The sequence below is a fragment of the Mauremys mutica genome, chromosome 12, assembly GCF_020497125.1.
Source record: "Mauremys mutica isolate MM-2020 ecotype Southern chromosome 12, ASM2049712v1, whole genome shotgun sequence".
NCBI lineage: Eukaryota > Metazoa > Chordata > Testudines > Geoemydidae > Mauremys > Mauremys mutica.
In genome coordinates this window covers 25,476,645-25,492,686 of record NC_059083.1, presented here as the reverse complement: position 1 = coordinate 25,492,686, position 16,042 = coordinate 25,476,645, and the positions used below count along the sequence as shown (strand labels likewise).

Below are 16,042 nucleotides of genomic sequence, written 5' to 3'. Positions count from 1 at the left end.
TGCCCCCTTGAGCCTTTTAAACCCCCCCCAAAGAGGAGGCAGCAAATCCTAAGTAGAAGTGAGGGCAGAGAGAGGGCAGCGGCGACAGGGAAGATTACTGGGCATGCTCAGTTCGGGTGCGCATGCTCAGTGCAGCGGTGACAGCGAAGGTTACTGGGCATGCTCAGTTCGGGTGCCCATGCTCAGTGCAGCCAAAGTAGCGAATCTGGAGCAGTTCATGTTTCTGTCGTTACACCGGCCCTGGGGGCAGCTGCACGAGGACAGTCCTGCCTGACCCCCGCCTGGACACGTGCTGTGTAGAAAGACCCTGAGTTTGAGTTTTTGTGATCTTGTTTGTATCCGTCCCACCTTTTCCTTCCCTTCCCTTTCTGCTCCTTTACACCCCTCTCCTGGCCTGTGTAGTTCCTGCTTCCTTCTTTCCTTATCTTTCTCCTGCTCCACCTCCCGGCCTCTCCTTTCTCTTCACCTCATTCTGCACCGGTGCAGCTGATAAGAGGTGGGACAGGGTCTGCCCATGATCAGCAAAACCATTTCTGGTGCAGAGAGAACAGAAGCCCAGAGATCCCAGCAGCCATGGCCTCAGCAACTCCGGTACGGGAAATTTCAAGAGGAAACCTACTGTCCCATCTGCCTGGAATATCTGACGGACCCAGTGATCACAGAGTGCGGGCACAACTTCTGCCGAGGCTGCATCACTCAGCGCTGTGAGACATGGACAGAGCTGGGCTCTGACCCTTTGTGCTGCCCTAGCTGCGGAGTCCAAATCCGGAAAGGGGCTCTCCGGAATAACTATCAGCTAGGAAATAGAGTGGAAAAAATCAAACAACTGGATTTCAAACCAGGAAAAGAGACTCTGTGTGAGAGACACGGCAAAGCCCTGGATCTGTTCTGTGAAGAGGACGGGGAAGCCGTGTGTGTGGTTTGTGAGAGATCCCCCCAGCACAGATCTCACACGGTGCTGCTCATGGATGATGCTGCCGAGAAATACAAGGTAGGACACACTCTGGATCCAGGTTAATTCAATCCTTCCCTTTTCAGACTCAGTCACTCAGAGCCACAGAATCTCCCAGTTTCCCAGATTTTCTCCCCTGTTCTCTGGCTCCACCTAAATCGCTGCCCTGCAGGCTCCTTCCTCTGGGCAGGTGCAGGGAGCCCTGGTCACGGATGGCACCCAGCCTATCAACCCCACATTGTTCATTAGGGAGAGGTGGGCACTAGAGCTCTGTGTGAGGCACTTTCCTCGCACACAGGACTGAAGCAAGATGCAGGGAGGCACTGCCAGCAGGGCATTCACATGAGTCATGAACAAATCAGCCCCCACTCTGCTGCATGGAACAGACGGGCTCTGGAACAGAGAGGGCCAAGGGGTCATGGCTCTCCCACTTTTCCCCACAGCCCGGCTCCCTGCCTCTCCTCTTCCCCCTAAGGCCCCACCCAGGTTGGAAGCTGGAGCCCGGCCTGAGTAAGCCCAGGGAGCCCAGGCATCTGTGGGGAACCGCAGACTCTTTACCTGCCCAGGGCAGGCTGAGGGTCCATGGCTCCCCACAGGTGCCAGTGCAGCTCTTCTTCTGACCCAGCTCCAGCTTCCAGCTTGGCCCGGGCGGGGGTTGGGACTCAGGAGCCAAAGAGCCACAGCCAGGCCATGGTAAGAGCTGCGCGCAGCTGCAGGGAGCCACAGACCCTCCACTTGTCCAGGGCAGAGAGCCTGGGGGTCAGGGACATGGGCTGGGGGCTGCTCTCGCATCCCCCCAACCCTGGGCAGATGGAGGGACCTGGGCTGCACAACTCAGCTCCAGCTTCTGGGTTGGCCGGGTACAGGGCCTTTGGGGAAGAGGCAGGCAGGGCAGGGCCACAGAGGGGGCAGGGCCTCTTGGCACCTCCAATTTTAGGAAGAATCTTTCACCCCTGATGGAACATGTCTACAGGAGTGGGTTTAAGCACTGGTACTATGGGTTCTTCCCTAGAGACCCACCTCTGGAGTCACATGATTAAAACAGAACTTCAGGTTTCATAATAAAAAAATCCACAACAAAAAGTAATTTTCTAGCCCATAGGATTGAAAAGAAAAGTTTGAGTGAGTTATAACTTTCAAGCCTCACTGACAGAGTGCCGTGTGCCTGAGTCTGCAGAGAGCCTGAGCCAATAGCTCTGGGAAGAGGTAACTGCCCCACGGATCTCAATAGGGTGGTCACTCCAAGAACTATTGTTCTGGGGTCCTCGGCCACCTTGCCCCATGTGGTGGGGAAAGGGCTCAGCTGGCAGTGAGCCACTCTGCTGTTTTCTTCCTCCCTCCACGACCGACAGGGGCAGTGCTACTGCCAGGGGAAATGCTGCCTCCTTGCTGTTGGGTGTCCCTGCCACAGGCATCCCAATACATCTGGGGGCACATGCCTCCACCACATGTTGCCTCTTTAGCCTTGGGTAGACACGGAGCAGCAGGGGCTGTGACATCAGTGCCTTCTCCTGGTGGGGGAGGGACTGAGGTGGGCCTTAGTCCCTCCATCACCATGGGACCCTGCCCCCGATCCTCCTCTGCCCACTCCCCCTCCCCCTCCAAGAAGGCACCTAAGAGCTACCCAGGGAGACCAGGCCCTCCAGATGCCCTGGGCAGCACATGGGCCAGAGGCTGCTCTCAGGCCCTCCAGTCCCCCACCCAGGGCAAATGAAGGGTCCGAGGCTCCCCACAGTTGCCTGGGCTCCCTGAGGGGCTCTCACTGTGGCCTGGCTCTCATTTCCAGCCTGGCTGGGGGGAGGGCCCTTGGGAGAAAAGGAAGAGCAGGGGACAGGGCCACAGAACTTGTGCTTCTTGCCCTCCCACCTTCTACACAAGTTCCAACACTCCCGGGCAGGGCTGTCCCCAGCCATTTTGGTTCCCTACGCAGTCTTCCTGGGGTGGGGTGGGGGGCTGTGTGGGCCCCAGGCCTCCGTGGGAGGGGCTGGCTTTAGGGGTCAAGGGGGAAACACCCCCCAGCACGGCCAGTGGAGCGGGTTGGGGCCGGGGTGCTCCACTTCCTGCCGCTGGGTGAGTGCAGGCCGCCCCCTGCTGCAGTCCTCAGGGGAGCTGGGGCAGGAAGAGGCAGAGCAGGGGTGGGGGCTTTGGGGAATGGGTGGAGTGGGGCGGGGCTAGAGCAGGGGTGGGAAGAGGAGGCGCTGTGGCAGGGCCATGCTAAATAGGCTGGGCAGGGGCTGGAGCACCACGCAGCCGTGTTGGGCACCAGGAAATGTGGTGCCCCAAATTTCCTGGTGCCCTACACAGCTGCGTCCTTTGCATGTGGGTACAGACAGCCCTGCCCTTGTGCCCAAGATTGGCCGGGACTCAGTGGCCCTGTGTGTTAATCTGCCACTGGCCCTTAGTAAAGAGAAATGGTGCAACATAGAAACCTCAGGCCAAACAGGCAGCTGGTGAAGGAGATAGAAACAGCTGGGATTAGAGGCAGCGAAGGGAGCAGGAAGGCGGCGGGTGTGTGGGGAACACCAGGAGCCTCTGCAAATCTTCTGTGAAGAGTAGGGTGACCAGACGTCCCGATTTTATCGGGAGTGTCCCGATATTTGCTTGTTTGTCCCGCGTCCCGACCAATGTTAGGTCGGGACACTGGACAAACAAGCAAAGGCTCCGGAGCCCGAAAGGGCTCGCGCCCTCCCCTGCCGGGCCCGACTCCGCACCCTCCTTCCCCCATTGGATCCCTCCCCAAATCCCTGCCCCCTCACTGCCCCATTGGCTCCCTCCCCAAATCCCTGCCTCTTGCCAAGCACGCCATGCCCAGGAGACGCAGGGGAGCACGGGGTCGGGGTGAGTGTGAGTCCGGCCTGGCACCTGGAGGGAGAGTAGGGGGGCGGCCCTTCTCCCTACCTGAACAGCGGGACTCGGGAGCAGCCACTGCTGCAGCTCCCACTGCCGCGGGGGGAGGACGTGACCAAGCACGTGGTGCCCGGGCCCGAACCTGGGCCTGCTGCGGGGACCCAGCAGCGCGCACGCTGCGCCCAGCCCCTGGCCAGTCGCGTCTGGGCTGGCTGCCCAGCTGGTGCAATCCCGCGGCGGAGGCATCGGCAGCCCAGCCCCGTTAGTTCCCCTGGGGGGGCTGGGGCCTGCTGCCCCTATTCCGGGGCTGCCCGCGGGATTGCACCAGCTGGGCAGCCAGCCCAGACGCGACTGGCCAGGGGCTGGGTCCCCGCAGCAGGGCCAGACTCGGGGAGTTCGTGGGCGCCAGAGCTGCAGCCGCCGAGCCTGGCCAGCGGCCGCTTCCTCCCTCCGCGGCAGGCCACCCCCTACCTGTACTGCGCCCGAGTCCTGCCTGCTCAGGGCCAGGCCGGACTCACACTCACCCCAGCCCCGCGGTCCCCTGAGTCTCCTGGGCCTCCCTCCAGCGCTTGCGAAGGGAGGAGGAATCGGGGTGGGGGATTTTTTTTTTTGCTCTGCCGCCATTTTTCCACCTCTGTCCCCCTTTCCCCCCCCCGTGTCCCGATATTTGACCTGGGTGATCTGGTCACCCTAGTGAAGAGGATCAAACTTCTTCATGCCTGGTTTGAGACAGAGCTCACATGTTTCAGAGTAGTAGCCGTGTTAGTCTGTATTCACAAAAAGAACGTGGAGTACTTGTGGCACCTTAGAGATGTCTACACTACCCACCGGATCAGCGGGTAGCGATCGGTTTATCGGGGATTGATATATCGCGTCTCATCTAGACGCGATATATCGATCCCCGAACGCGCTCCTGTCGACTCCGGAACTCCACCAGGGCGAGTGGCGGTAGCAGAGTCCACAGGGGGAACCACGGCCATCGATCCCGCGCTGTGAGGATGGGAGGTAAATCAAAATAAGATACTTTGACTTCAGCTAAGCTATTCCCGTAGCTGAAGTTGCATATCTCACATCAACTCCTCCCCCTGGTGTAGGCCTTAGAGACTAACACATTTATTTGGGCATAAGCTTTCAGGGGCTAGATGCATCGAGTGGAACATACAGTAGGAAGATGCATCGAGTGGAACATACAGTAGGAAGATTGTATATATATGATTGTATATACATATACGCACACTTCATCAGATGCATCGAGTGGAACATACAGTAGGAAGATTGTATATATATGATTGTATATACATATACGCACACAAAGAGAACATGAAAAGGTGGAGGTTGCCATACCAACTCCAAGGCCTGGTCTACACTTGGGGGGGGGGGGGTGTTTCGATCTAAGGTACGCAACTTCAGCTACGCAAATAGCGTAGCTGAAGTCGAAGTACCTTAGTTCGAAGTACTTACCCGTCCTCACGGCGCGGGATCGACGTCCGCGGCTCCCCCGTCGACTCCACCATCGCCGTTCGCGGTGGTGGAGTTCCGGAGTTGGGAATAGAACTTAGGTCTCCCAAGTTGAGCAACCACACCACTAGGCCATGTTGCCACTCCAGCAGCAGCCCTGAGTAATGATGAAGTGAGGCCATTAAAAGGGACAGACGCCCTGATAAAACTCCCAGGCCAAGCAGGGAGACGAGGTTTCTGAGATTTATCTCTTTGGTAGTTTGATCTTTCAAAATTAAATGTAGTGATTCACCACCATTTGTTCCCATTTTCCTGTTCTGTTCTGTAATACGAATGAATTAATAAATACCAGGCAAGCTTGGATAATTCAGGTCTTTCTCCAGTTACTAAAAAGACTGAACCTGAATTGGTAACAAGCCAGAATATGACACATCCCCAGTCTTCATTCTTAGATTTCTTTTCCTTGGTGACTCTAATGTCATGAACCTGTTAGGACCAACAGTTACATTGGATTTGTGTGGGAATATATCCCCCTACGCACCCCTCTCAAACTCGAAATAAAACGTCCCAAATCATCTCTGTTTCTACAGGAAAAAATCCAGGCTCATTTGAAGACTCTGAGGGAGGAGAGAGAAAAGCTGCTGGGATCTAAAGTGACTAGAGAGGAGAAAAGCCCAAAGTATCTGGTAGGTGCCTCTTGTTACTGATGTGCAAAGACTTGTGGTGAGAGGTCTGTTTGTAGGCAGATTCCTCTGTGGCATTGGTGAATGTGGGCATGTCTGTTTCTCCATGATCATGGATTTTTCTCTGTTAGATTCATGTGCAGAATCTAGACTTCCTTCCATTCCAGTGAATGAATTAATTTCTAGCGGCTTTGCCTGTGTCTGTGTCATTTCTTGCATTATTAAATCATTTGATTTTCCTCCCCCACCCCCTGGGAACTTCTATCAGTGTAATGCTGATTCCTGACTCCTGCTGCTCAGGATCTTCATGCTCAGGGTTCATTGATAATGCAAAGTTTTAACCAGGTCAGATGTGAAAACATTCCTTTTTAGAGACACGGGGAGAAATGGAAAAAGGTGCGAGGGAAACTTTTTCCTGGTAACCACAGGATGGAGTCAAGTGTCAGAAACCTTAAGGGTTACAAAGAAGTTTTCCCTCCTGCACACTCAGCACTCAATGAAAGGATCCCATCCCCCCTCCAGGCTGCCTCCATGTCCCTGACCAGCCCTTTCCCTGTTGCTTTACAGAAACAGATAGAAAAGAAGAGGCAGCAAATTGTAGCTGATTTTCAGCAACTGCACCAATTCCTGGAGGAACAAGAGCAGCTCCTGCTGGCCCAGCTGGAAAAGCTGGAGGAGGAGATAACGAAGATACAGAATGAAAATATCACCAAAGTCTCTGAGGAAATTTCCCATCTCAGTAACCTGATCAGTGAGCTGGAGGGGAAGTGTCAGAAGCCAGCAAGTGAATTCCTGCAGGTGAGACTGAGTTAGAAATACTCCAGATCCCAACACAGGGACAGGAGAGCTCCTAAAACATGGGTACAAGTGTCCAGCAGTCAGAGATCACAGAGTAACTCCATGTGTGCATTATTGAAATGTGAATGACTATTGTTCATTGCAAAGTCGCAGACACATTGACACTAGAAATAGAAAAGACTCATTACCTTGGTTCTGGGACCAGGACAGAGCCTCTCTTCCCCATACTTGCAAAATCCCTTCTTTGGAATTTGAAGTGTGTGTCAGGTGGGCCTGAAATTCTCTCTCTTTCTCTCCAGGACATCAGAAGCACCTTGTCCAGGTATGTGTCTCTTTCTCACTCCCCCTTACACTTTACAATGCTGGGAAAGAGCTTGCACCACATCTCCACAGGAATCTACAGCATAAGAATGGCCATACTGGGTCAGATCAAAGGTCCACGTAGCCCAGCAGCCTGTCTTCTGATGGTGCTCAGTGTCAGGTGTCCCAGAGGGAATGAACAGAACAGGGAATCACCAAGTGATCCATCCCGTTCCTTATTCCCAGCTTCTGGCAAACAGGCCAGGGACACCATCCCTGCCAAAATGTGTGGGGAAGGTCATGTGTTGGACACAAAATTCTCAAATGAACTTTATCCTGATGTTTTCACCCTTTTATAGAAGACTCTGGAATTCTCCATTCAGTGGGAAGGACTGACCTCAAGTATTTCCTTGAGATGTCACGTCCCTGGGGGACTGGCTGCCTCAGGATTGTGGGGATGGACTATGGGCCTGTCACTGCTGGGTCCTGGTCACTATTCAGCCCAGGGCAGTAGTTTTCAAGAGCCTTTCCCCATCTCAGGGCTGTTTGGAGACCTGTGTGGAATGAGCTGGGGAAGGGGTAGTTGGTGTCTCAGTCTAGTTCCTAGAGGCAGATTTCTACAGCACTTCACCTGGGAACCTCCTGTCCCTCAGAGCATGGAGGCCAAGGAGCGAATTGGCCATGGAGACTCAATTCCCCTTTTATCCCCAGAGCTGGTCTCTCCAGGCCAGAGTTAAATGGGATCTTCAGAGTGAAGGTTTGACTGGCAGAGCGTGAACTACACCTGCTCTGACTCTGGGAGAAGCAGAGGAATTCTAACTCCAGGCCCATTAGAGCAGCAACTTTCACTGACAACAAATTATAAAGTGTCACTAAGTAAAATGTAACCATGTGAAACTGTTTCTCTCCAGGTGTGAGAAGGGGAAGTTCCAGCAGCCAGAGGAGATTTCTCCTGAACTGGAAAAGAGACTCAGCGATTTGTCCCAGAAAACTCTTGCTCTCATGGAGCCTCTGAGGAAGTTCAAAGGTACCTAGAAGGGATCTAGAGTGGAAATTGGGAAAAGCTTTTGTGGCTGTGGGAGGAGAATGGCTCTTGGCAATTGGTTCATAGTTAGATGATGCTTCTCTTTAATTCTTGGGTGAGAATGTCACACACTTGGGGTCCAAGTCACCCTGATTGATTGATTCAAACCTTTGTTTCTACCAAAAGCCTGCCTTGCCATTACAGTTACTCTTAAAGTAAGAAATGACAGACATACAGAAAGAAGAACTAGCCAATTATCTTCTCCTGGGCCATAGGCAGGTCACAGTGAATTTCTCCTATGAAGCTCCGAGAACCCCTTACAATGTCTGACATATTATACGTGTCCAAATGATGTATGTATTAGTTCTTTTCCAATCATCTTTGAGTGTTATCAATATTAAATAGCGTATATAGCTCATACAATACACATACATGAACTTCCTAATTGGCAGGTCTTTGGATGTCCAAGCTATGTTCATGTTGTTGTTCTCTTTTCTGATTGAAATATTATTAAGATTCAGATTTCAGCTCAGATTTTTTTAGTAAAAATCACAGAAAGGTCCCGAACAATAAACAAAACTTCACGGAAGCCTGTGACCTGTCCGTGATTTTTACTAAAAATATCCCTGACAAAATAGGGAAGAAGGAGGGTCCAGCACCCACAGTGACTGGGGACTCTGGGGTCCCCTACCCCTCCCCACCCCCCACAGCAGTTGGGAGCTCCGAGGCATCTGCTGCAGCTGGGAACTGCTGAGGGCCCGCTGCCAGCAGCAGCTGAGAGCTGCAAGGCTCCCTGCTGATCTCCATGACATAATAATCCTTATTTCTTACCACTGATTATGCCCAGTTCACTTTCAAGCTTGTCTCCATATCGCAGTTTTTGGAGTTTGCTAACTGCTCCTGGACAGTACATTTTGGGGGTGTTGTCTTTAACCTCTTTGTGTGATCAAAACATCTTTGTCCTACAGAGCAACTTATGAACACATCGCTTCATAACAAGGTCACTTAAGGCAACACTTCCCTTACATCCAGAAAACTGCTCACCAGGCCAAAGCCGAGTCAGTCAGTGCAAACACACAATCGTGGTCTGTCCAAACTGCTGCATAAGAAATTACCCTTGTAGCATTCTCAATACTTAGCATAACAAACAGTGGAAAGCAGACAAATGGAGCAGATGTAGCAGGGGCCCAGGAGTCGGGATGGCTCACATGAATTCATGATTTATTGAAAGTCAGAACATTCGGGCCCCAATTTAGCAAAATGGACTAATTTGGGGCAGCTACGTTTCTCTGCCCCATCTAGAGAGCTGCAGGTGGAGTCAATGCAGGTGCCCCACTCCTCTGAGAACCAGGCCCTAGGGCCTAAAAGTCGCCATCCAAGATATAGACCAGAAATGAGAGGCCGTCTGTTAAAGCTGGATCCAGCCCATCACTCTGCTCTGGTACTGGATGGCAGCTTTGCTGAGCCAATGGGCTTTGGGGAAGGAGAAAGCTCCTCCCACACAGTGAGGAATCCTCCAGCCATGGGTGGCAGGTATCGAACGCAAGGGAAGGCATCGCTTCCCCAAAAAGACATGGGTGGCCCCGCACACACTGCACCCCAGCTCAGGCCCCCTCCTAGCTATGTGCAGCAGGCTGCTCTTCGCCCCTCACTGAGCCTGGCGGCTGCAGAGGGAGGAGTGGCCGGGGTCGGGTCTGGCAGCGCGGCCCCTGCTTCCCAGCCCCCTGGTGCTCTGTGACTGGGAAGGCTGGAGCTGGCCGACACTCCATGGGCTGAGTGTGCTGGGCAGGAGCTAGCGGCTACAATGGGTCTGGGTGGGCTCCAGTGGGCATGGAAGTAGCTTCAGTAGAAAGGACAGGACTTGTGGGGGGGACGACTGGCCTCCCCAAACCAGCCATTCACCCACCTGCCATGTCTCCAGCACAGGAGCCCCTTGTGCTTCCTCCCCAGCAGCTGCAGGCACAAGGCGTGTTCCTGAGAGGGCTGGGAATGGGGTGGGGGTGGTGAGGGCGGGTGGAAGAAGGAGCAGGTGGACGAGGGACAGAGGGCCATGGGCCGTGTAAAGCTGGGCCTCTGACACTCTGCACGCTGGGCAAGACACACGGGGGCCATTGTCACAGGGATGTAGCTCTGGCTGGTTCAGAACTTCCTCTGCCTGTGCCAAGGTCTGCACCAGCCCCTGCAGCCACTGAATAGCAGAGTCACAAATGGCCCCTCCCTTCTCTCCTTTTGCCAGCATTGGGGTGAATCTGGCCCATAGAGTCAACCTTCCCCTGCCTCAGTTTCCACATTTATGAAATGATTTTATTATTATTCCTCTATCTGCCTGTGGAGGATGGGGGCCCCTTCATGTTGCTCTCTGTAGTGTCAAAGGGACTCAAGTGGGTAAAGTTATTTTTATGCCAAAGTCTTTGTATGATCTGAGTCTAGGTTATGACAAAAGGCCGTAAGTGAATGAGACAAACCAACTAGAGTCTGAAGGGTGGGAGGGGATGAGGAGGGGAAAAGTAAATCTCAGTTGCAGATTATCTGTCCTGGGATGGTTGTGAGGCTGCAAGGATGTTGGTTCCATTGCTGGGAGATGCCTGAATGAGAGAGGAAAGAGACGGTTTCAGACCTTTCTATATTAAATAACTGAATGTCTCTGTCTGTTTCTCTGTCATAATTATAAAAGTTACAGAGTGGGGACGCTGTTATAAGTATGAAAGTCTGAAATCTCACCTCTCCTATCCTTTCCCCCTCCAGACACTCTGCCGTCTGCACCGGAGAGAAAAAGCAGGGAACCCCTAGGAGCCCCCAGACTGGGTGAGTTTGCAGGTGGAGATTGTCTTTAAATTATGAGAAAATTCCAGAGAAAACATCTTCATGAGATTGTAGCTAAAGTTACCAACCAAACTGACAGCGATTACGACACACACAGCCCTAAAAATAACAGATTCAGTGGATCCAGGAGCCCATGTCCCCCCCACCCCCCCACTCCCAGCCACACACACACTTTTAAAAGTGGGATGTTCAGGACACTTTTTGACATGGGCATAGTTTGAGGGCAGGGTGCCACGTTCCCCTTCCCCCTGCACTGCAAGCCCCGGGCAGGCATGGAGTGTCATGAACAGTGTCTGTGCTTTGGGCAGGGCAACTGATCAGCTCCTCCCTGTGTAGCGCAGCCCCTGCCCGCGGCGCCAGGCTCTTTCCAGTCCTGGCCCCTCTCAAAGGCCCCACCCCTGCTCCTCTTTCCCAGAGGCCCTGCCCCCTGGCCAGGCCTGAAGCCAGAACCGGGGCCACCACCCAGGTAGGCCAGGCTGCACTGGGGGGCCCTGTACCCTCCACCTCCCCAGGATGCCACATCCTGGAGAGCGGGCACATGGGCCGGAGGCTGCTCTCACAGCCCCCCGTACCCATGTCCAGGGCAGATGGAGTGTCAGGGGCTCTCCATAGTGGGCAAGTCTCCCAGCCTGTCCAGGGGACACGGCCTCGGTCCGGGCCATGGAGGGGGCGGGGACACACAAACAGTCCTGACACCACACTTAATGCTGAGTTCATGCCCATTCTGATGACCAGAAACATTCTTAACAGAGTCGCCCCTGAACAGAGCTCTCTGCCACATCCCTCAGCTTCACCTGGTGCAGGGGGTCTCCCCCATTGCTCTTTTCCAACATCCTGCCTTTCCTTTGGGCGGGGCTGGGCTCTCCCATTGGAGCTGCTCACTGCTTCCTGGATTGGGGAGATGCTCTTCCTGTGATGTTGGCAGCTCCTCCCTTCTCTCTGGGCAGGGGATGGGGTTACCCCAACCAATCCTTCCTCCTCCTCTCTGGTGATAAGTGGCACTTACGCAACACTGCACCTTCCTCTATGTTCCCTGGCCTGGGAGTGGAGGCTGCATTAGGGGAGGGAGTTTCTCGCTCAGTTTTTTAACTCCTCCATAAAAGCTTCCGACACCTTCCTGGCTGTGCCTCTGCCACTGGGAATGGAGCAGTCCCAAGAGGGGGAGCAGGGAGCTGAAGCTTTTGCAGGCAAAAGAGAAACTAATGAAGTTGGTTGTATTACATAGACTGAGGAACTGCAGTGACATCTCTGCTCAGTCTCAGGTACCCAGGACAGAGGCAGCTCCCTGGGATCCAGGCCTGTCCCAGCCAGGACAGGGCTGCTGGGGGGTGTGAAAAATGGTCCCAGCCTCCCCCAGGGCTGAGCCCTGCCCCTAATGCTCTGATTCTGTCTCCCCAGTGCATGTGACTCTGGATCCAGACACGGCTCATCCCATCCTCGTCCTGTCTGAGGATCGGAAAAGTGTGAGACGGAGAGACAGACGGCAGCGACTGCCTGACAACCCTGAGAGATTTGACACTGTGTTCTGTGTGCTGGGCTGTGAGGGATTCACCTCGGGGAGACATTGCTGGGAGGTGGAAGTGGGGGATGAGGAGTTCTGGGCTGTGGGGGTGGCCAGAGAGTCTGTGGGGAGGAAGGGATGGATCAGCCCTAGCCCTAAGGGGGGGATCTGGGCTGTGGAGCAGTGCTGGGGTCGGTTGCAGGCTTTCACCTCCCCTCGCACCCGCCTGCCCCTGATCTGGGCCTCCAGCAGGATCCGGGTTTGTCTGGACTGTGACCGGGGGCAGGTGACATTTATCGATGCTGGTGACGGGGCCCCGATCTTCACTTTCCCGCCAGGCTCCGTCCCTGGGGAGAGAATCCGACCCTGGTTCTGGGTGGGGCGGGGATCCCGGCTCAGCCTGTGTCCCTGAGACACGCAGCAGAGGCAGGAACCGGAAATCAGCCTCTCTAGCCTGAGGGACCCCAGTCTCTATGACCTTGGAGGACTCCCATCTACCCAGCCCTCAGCACCTCATCTATGTCCCCTGCAAGATCCTCCCCCTCCCCCTCTGGGGCTGCCGGTTGGGCAGAGATGGGGGGCTGGGTAGAGGGCAAAACTAACAGCTGGGATGGGGGTGGGAGGGACACAGCATGAATCAATCAGGGTTCGGGGGGTTGGGGAGAAGCAGCAGCAGCGGGGAGCGTTTTGTACAGATCTGTGGGATTAGATCTCACCAGGATCAGGGCCGGCTCTAACATTTTTGCCGCCCCAAGCAAAAAAAAAATAGCACCGCCCGACCTCTCCCTGAGCGTCATACTGCCCGAGTCCCCGCAGCCCCCAGCGCCACGTCGGGCCACCCAACTCCCCGCCCCCCCCCCCCCGAGCATCGCGTCGGGCCGCCCAAGTCGTCGTCCCCCCCCCAGTGCCGCCTGGCCAAACCACAAACAACAAAAACAAACCCCGATTGCCACCCCCTCCCGAAGTGCCGCCCCAGGCACGTGCTTGGTAGGCTGGTGCCTGGAGTTGGCCCTGCCCAGGATCAGCACGAGGGGAAGGGGTAAGATCAGGGAAAGAAGAGAGCAGCCGAGGGGGATGATCTGTGACAGGGGGGAGAGACACAGGGAAATAAAGAGGGATGGAAAGTGGGGCTAGAACAATGATGACTAGAAAAGGACAGTACGAAAGGAAAGGGAATGTGAGCGGGACGGGGAGATTTATTACATGTTACTGAAAGTGAGACTGTAACTCATTAATTCCCTATATTAATTCCTGGCCATTGGTGCAATTTTAGTGCCATAAAGAAAACTGTTCTCAGTAGCTGGGGATCTCCTGGCCGTGCTGCAGTTATTAAGGCTCCTTCTCAGCTCCTTTTACTTTGCTACTTTCCAGCTACTTACTGTAAATAAAACATTACAAACAATTCTTCTTCTTTGTTCCACTTTACTGTCCCAGCTGCAGGTGCTGGGGGCAGCATCATGGGATTTGCTTCCCGACTTGGTTGTGTCCCCCCAGCACCCACAGGGAATCAGGGCCGGCTTTAGGAAGTGCGGGGCCCAATTTGAACATTTTCGGCAGGGCCCCGGCAGGGGTGACTAAAAACAAAATCACATTTAAAAAACCTTTTCATTTCCTCCATGTATTATTTACTTTCCATAACTATATAAATAATAAAATGATATATTACGTACATTGCTGGCTGGAGGCAGGGCAGGGGCTGACTGGAGGTAGGCTCTGGCTGGAGGCAGGGCAAGGGGTATGGGGCTGGCTGCGGGCAGAGCAGGGGGTGCGGGGCTGGAGGCAAGGCAGGGGGTGCAGCAGGGTCTGATGTGGGCAGGGGGTGCAGGGCTGGCTGGAGACGGGCTGGCTGCGGACAGGGCAGAGGGTGCGGAGTGCGGGGCTGATGCGGGCAGAGGGTGCAGCAAGGGTTGGCTGTGGGCAGGGCAGGGATTCCCCTGCTTCTACCATCCCGGCCCTTTAAATAGCTGCCAGAGCCCTGGGGAAGCAGCGGGGCTCTCGCGGCTATTTAAAGGACCAGAACGGCAGAGGCAGCTGGAGTCTCAGCCCTTTAAATAGCCCTCGGAGCCCCCCACTACCCCAGGGCTCCGGCAGCTATTTAAAGGGTCCCAGGCTCCCCTCCTTCTATCGCCCCGGCCCTTTAAATAGCTGAGGGAGCCCTGGAGAAGTGGCGGGGCTCCAGCAGCTATTTAAAGGGCTGGGGGAGGGGAGAAGCAACGGGAGCCCCAGACTTTTTAAATAGCCCCCAGAGCCCCACAGCTCTACCCCAGGGCTCCAGCAGTGGGGCTCCGGTGGCAATTTAAAGAGTCTGGGGCTCCAGCCTCTGCTGGGAGTCCCAGGCCCATTAAATTGCCCCCCTGGGGAAGCCGGACTGCCCCGTTATGGCGTACCATAGCCTAAAGCCGGCCCTGCAGGGAATATTGAACCTCTAGAAGGAGAGTTTGGGTTTTGCTGTGATGTGCATAAGCACTGACTCCGTGTGTGCTCCGGGCCTGGAGCACCCACGGAAAAAAATTGGTGGGTGCTCAGCACCCACCGGCAGTTCCCCGTGGCCCTACCCCCCTACTCCAGCTTACCTCCGTCTCCTCCGCGAGCGCGCCACCACGTCCTGCTTCTCCCCCCTCCCTCCCAGCGCTTGTGCCGTGACACAGCTGATTCACAGGGCAGGGAGGGAGTGGGAACGTGGTGCGCTGGGGGAAGAGGCGAGGCCGGGGCAGGGATTTGGGGAAGGGATCCAATAGGTGCAGGGAGGGGGCGGAGTTAGGGCAGGGACTTTGGGGATGGGATTGGAAAGGGGGCAGGGCCAGGGATGCGGTGGAGTCAGGGGGGCCGGGGCGGGGAAAGTCGTGGGGGGGGTGCAGGCACTCACCAGCGCCGAGAAAGTTGGCGCCTATTGTGATGTGTCACTCTCCAGCCTGTGCTCTGTCCCTGTCCTGTGCACACCCCTGTCAATCAGGAATTGCTCAGCTGTGCTCTGCAGAGCGGTGACTGGTTGCACAGGGTGTAATCCATGAAGGGACTCGGGTGTTGCAATGCTGAGTGTTACAGGGCCTAATTTTTAGGCAGCTAGAAAATCATAGGAACAGCAGCGCTATGACCGTCAGAGCTGAGTCAGGTGTGTAAACTCCCTAGACAATCCCTGGGCAATACAGGCACCTTACAATGCGTTACATGAAAGCCCCCCTCAGTAGGCGGGGAGCAATGTCAGCTGGCCAATGGGAGATGCCAACAAGAGGGGAAGGGATGTCCTAAGTCACACCCCTCTCACGGATAGGTGCCTAAATCTGGGCTGCACAGGGGTGTGTGTCTCTGCTTCGCAATCCACAAACAAGAACCCACCACCTGACGTCCGGGGCCTCTAGTCGCAGCGACTGCCAGTGCCTGGTAGTGGTGGCAATGGCTGGGAGCCCCAGGCTCTTTGAAATCGCCCCAGCAGGCCGCAGGGCTCCTAGGTGCACGTGCTGGATGGGTGCAGTAGCAGATTAGGGGAAGGAGAAGCTCCGGACCCCAGCAGGAACCACACTGGGTGAGGTGGGGGGTGAGAAGAAGCCCATGACCCCAGCAGATGTGGGGCTGAAGTCCTGACCTCCCTCTGTGCAGAGCTGGCTTGAGCCCCTTCCTTTCCCGTGACCCCTGCACGGAGCTGGCTGTCACTGTCA

General features: G+C 55.1%; 1 protein-coding gene and 1 long non-coding RNA gene across 2 annotated transcripts; both read left to right on the top strand.

Annotated features, from left to right (window-relative positions):
* The first annotated feature begins 514 nt into the window (after positions 1–514).
* On the top strand, positions 515–8,871 carry LOC123346639 (tripartite motif-containing protein 10-like). Its single transcript, XM_044984117.1, has 5 exons — positions 515–991; positions 5,848–5,943; positions 6,508–6,738; positions 7,038–7,060; positions 7,950–8,871. The coding sequence occupies exons 1-5, from the start codon at positions 515–517 to the stop codon at positions 8,071–8,073; spliced, it is 951 nt and encodes a 316-aa protein (XP_044840052.1). The 3' UTR covers positions 8,074–8,871.
* A 1,935-nt stretch (positions 8,872–10,806) lies between these two features.
* Positions 10,807–13,789, top strand: LOC123344950. Its single transcript, XR_006572675.1, has 2 exons — positions 10,807–10,867; positions 12,284–13,789. It is a non-coding gene; the product is annotated as an uncharacterized LOC123344950 (long non-coding RNA).
* Positions 13,790–16,042: the final 2,253 nt, after the last annotated feature.

Coding starts and splice junctions, on each gene's coding strand:
- LOC123346639 (XM_044984117.1), top strand. CDS start 515: ATGATCAGCAAAACCATTTCTGGTGCAGAGAGAACAGAAGCCCAGAGA. Junction 5,944..6,507: donor AGAAAAGCCCAAAGTATCTG/GTAGGTGCCTCT, acceptor GTTGCTTTACAG/AAACAGATAGAAAAGAAGAG. Junction 6,739..7,037: donor CAGCAAGTGAATTCCTGCAG/GTGAGACTGAGT, acceptor CTTTCTCTCCAG/GACATCAGAAGCACCTTGTC.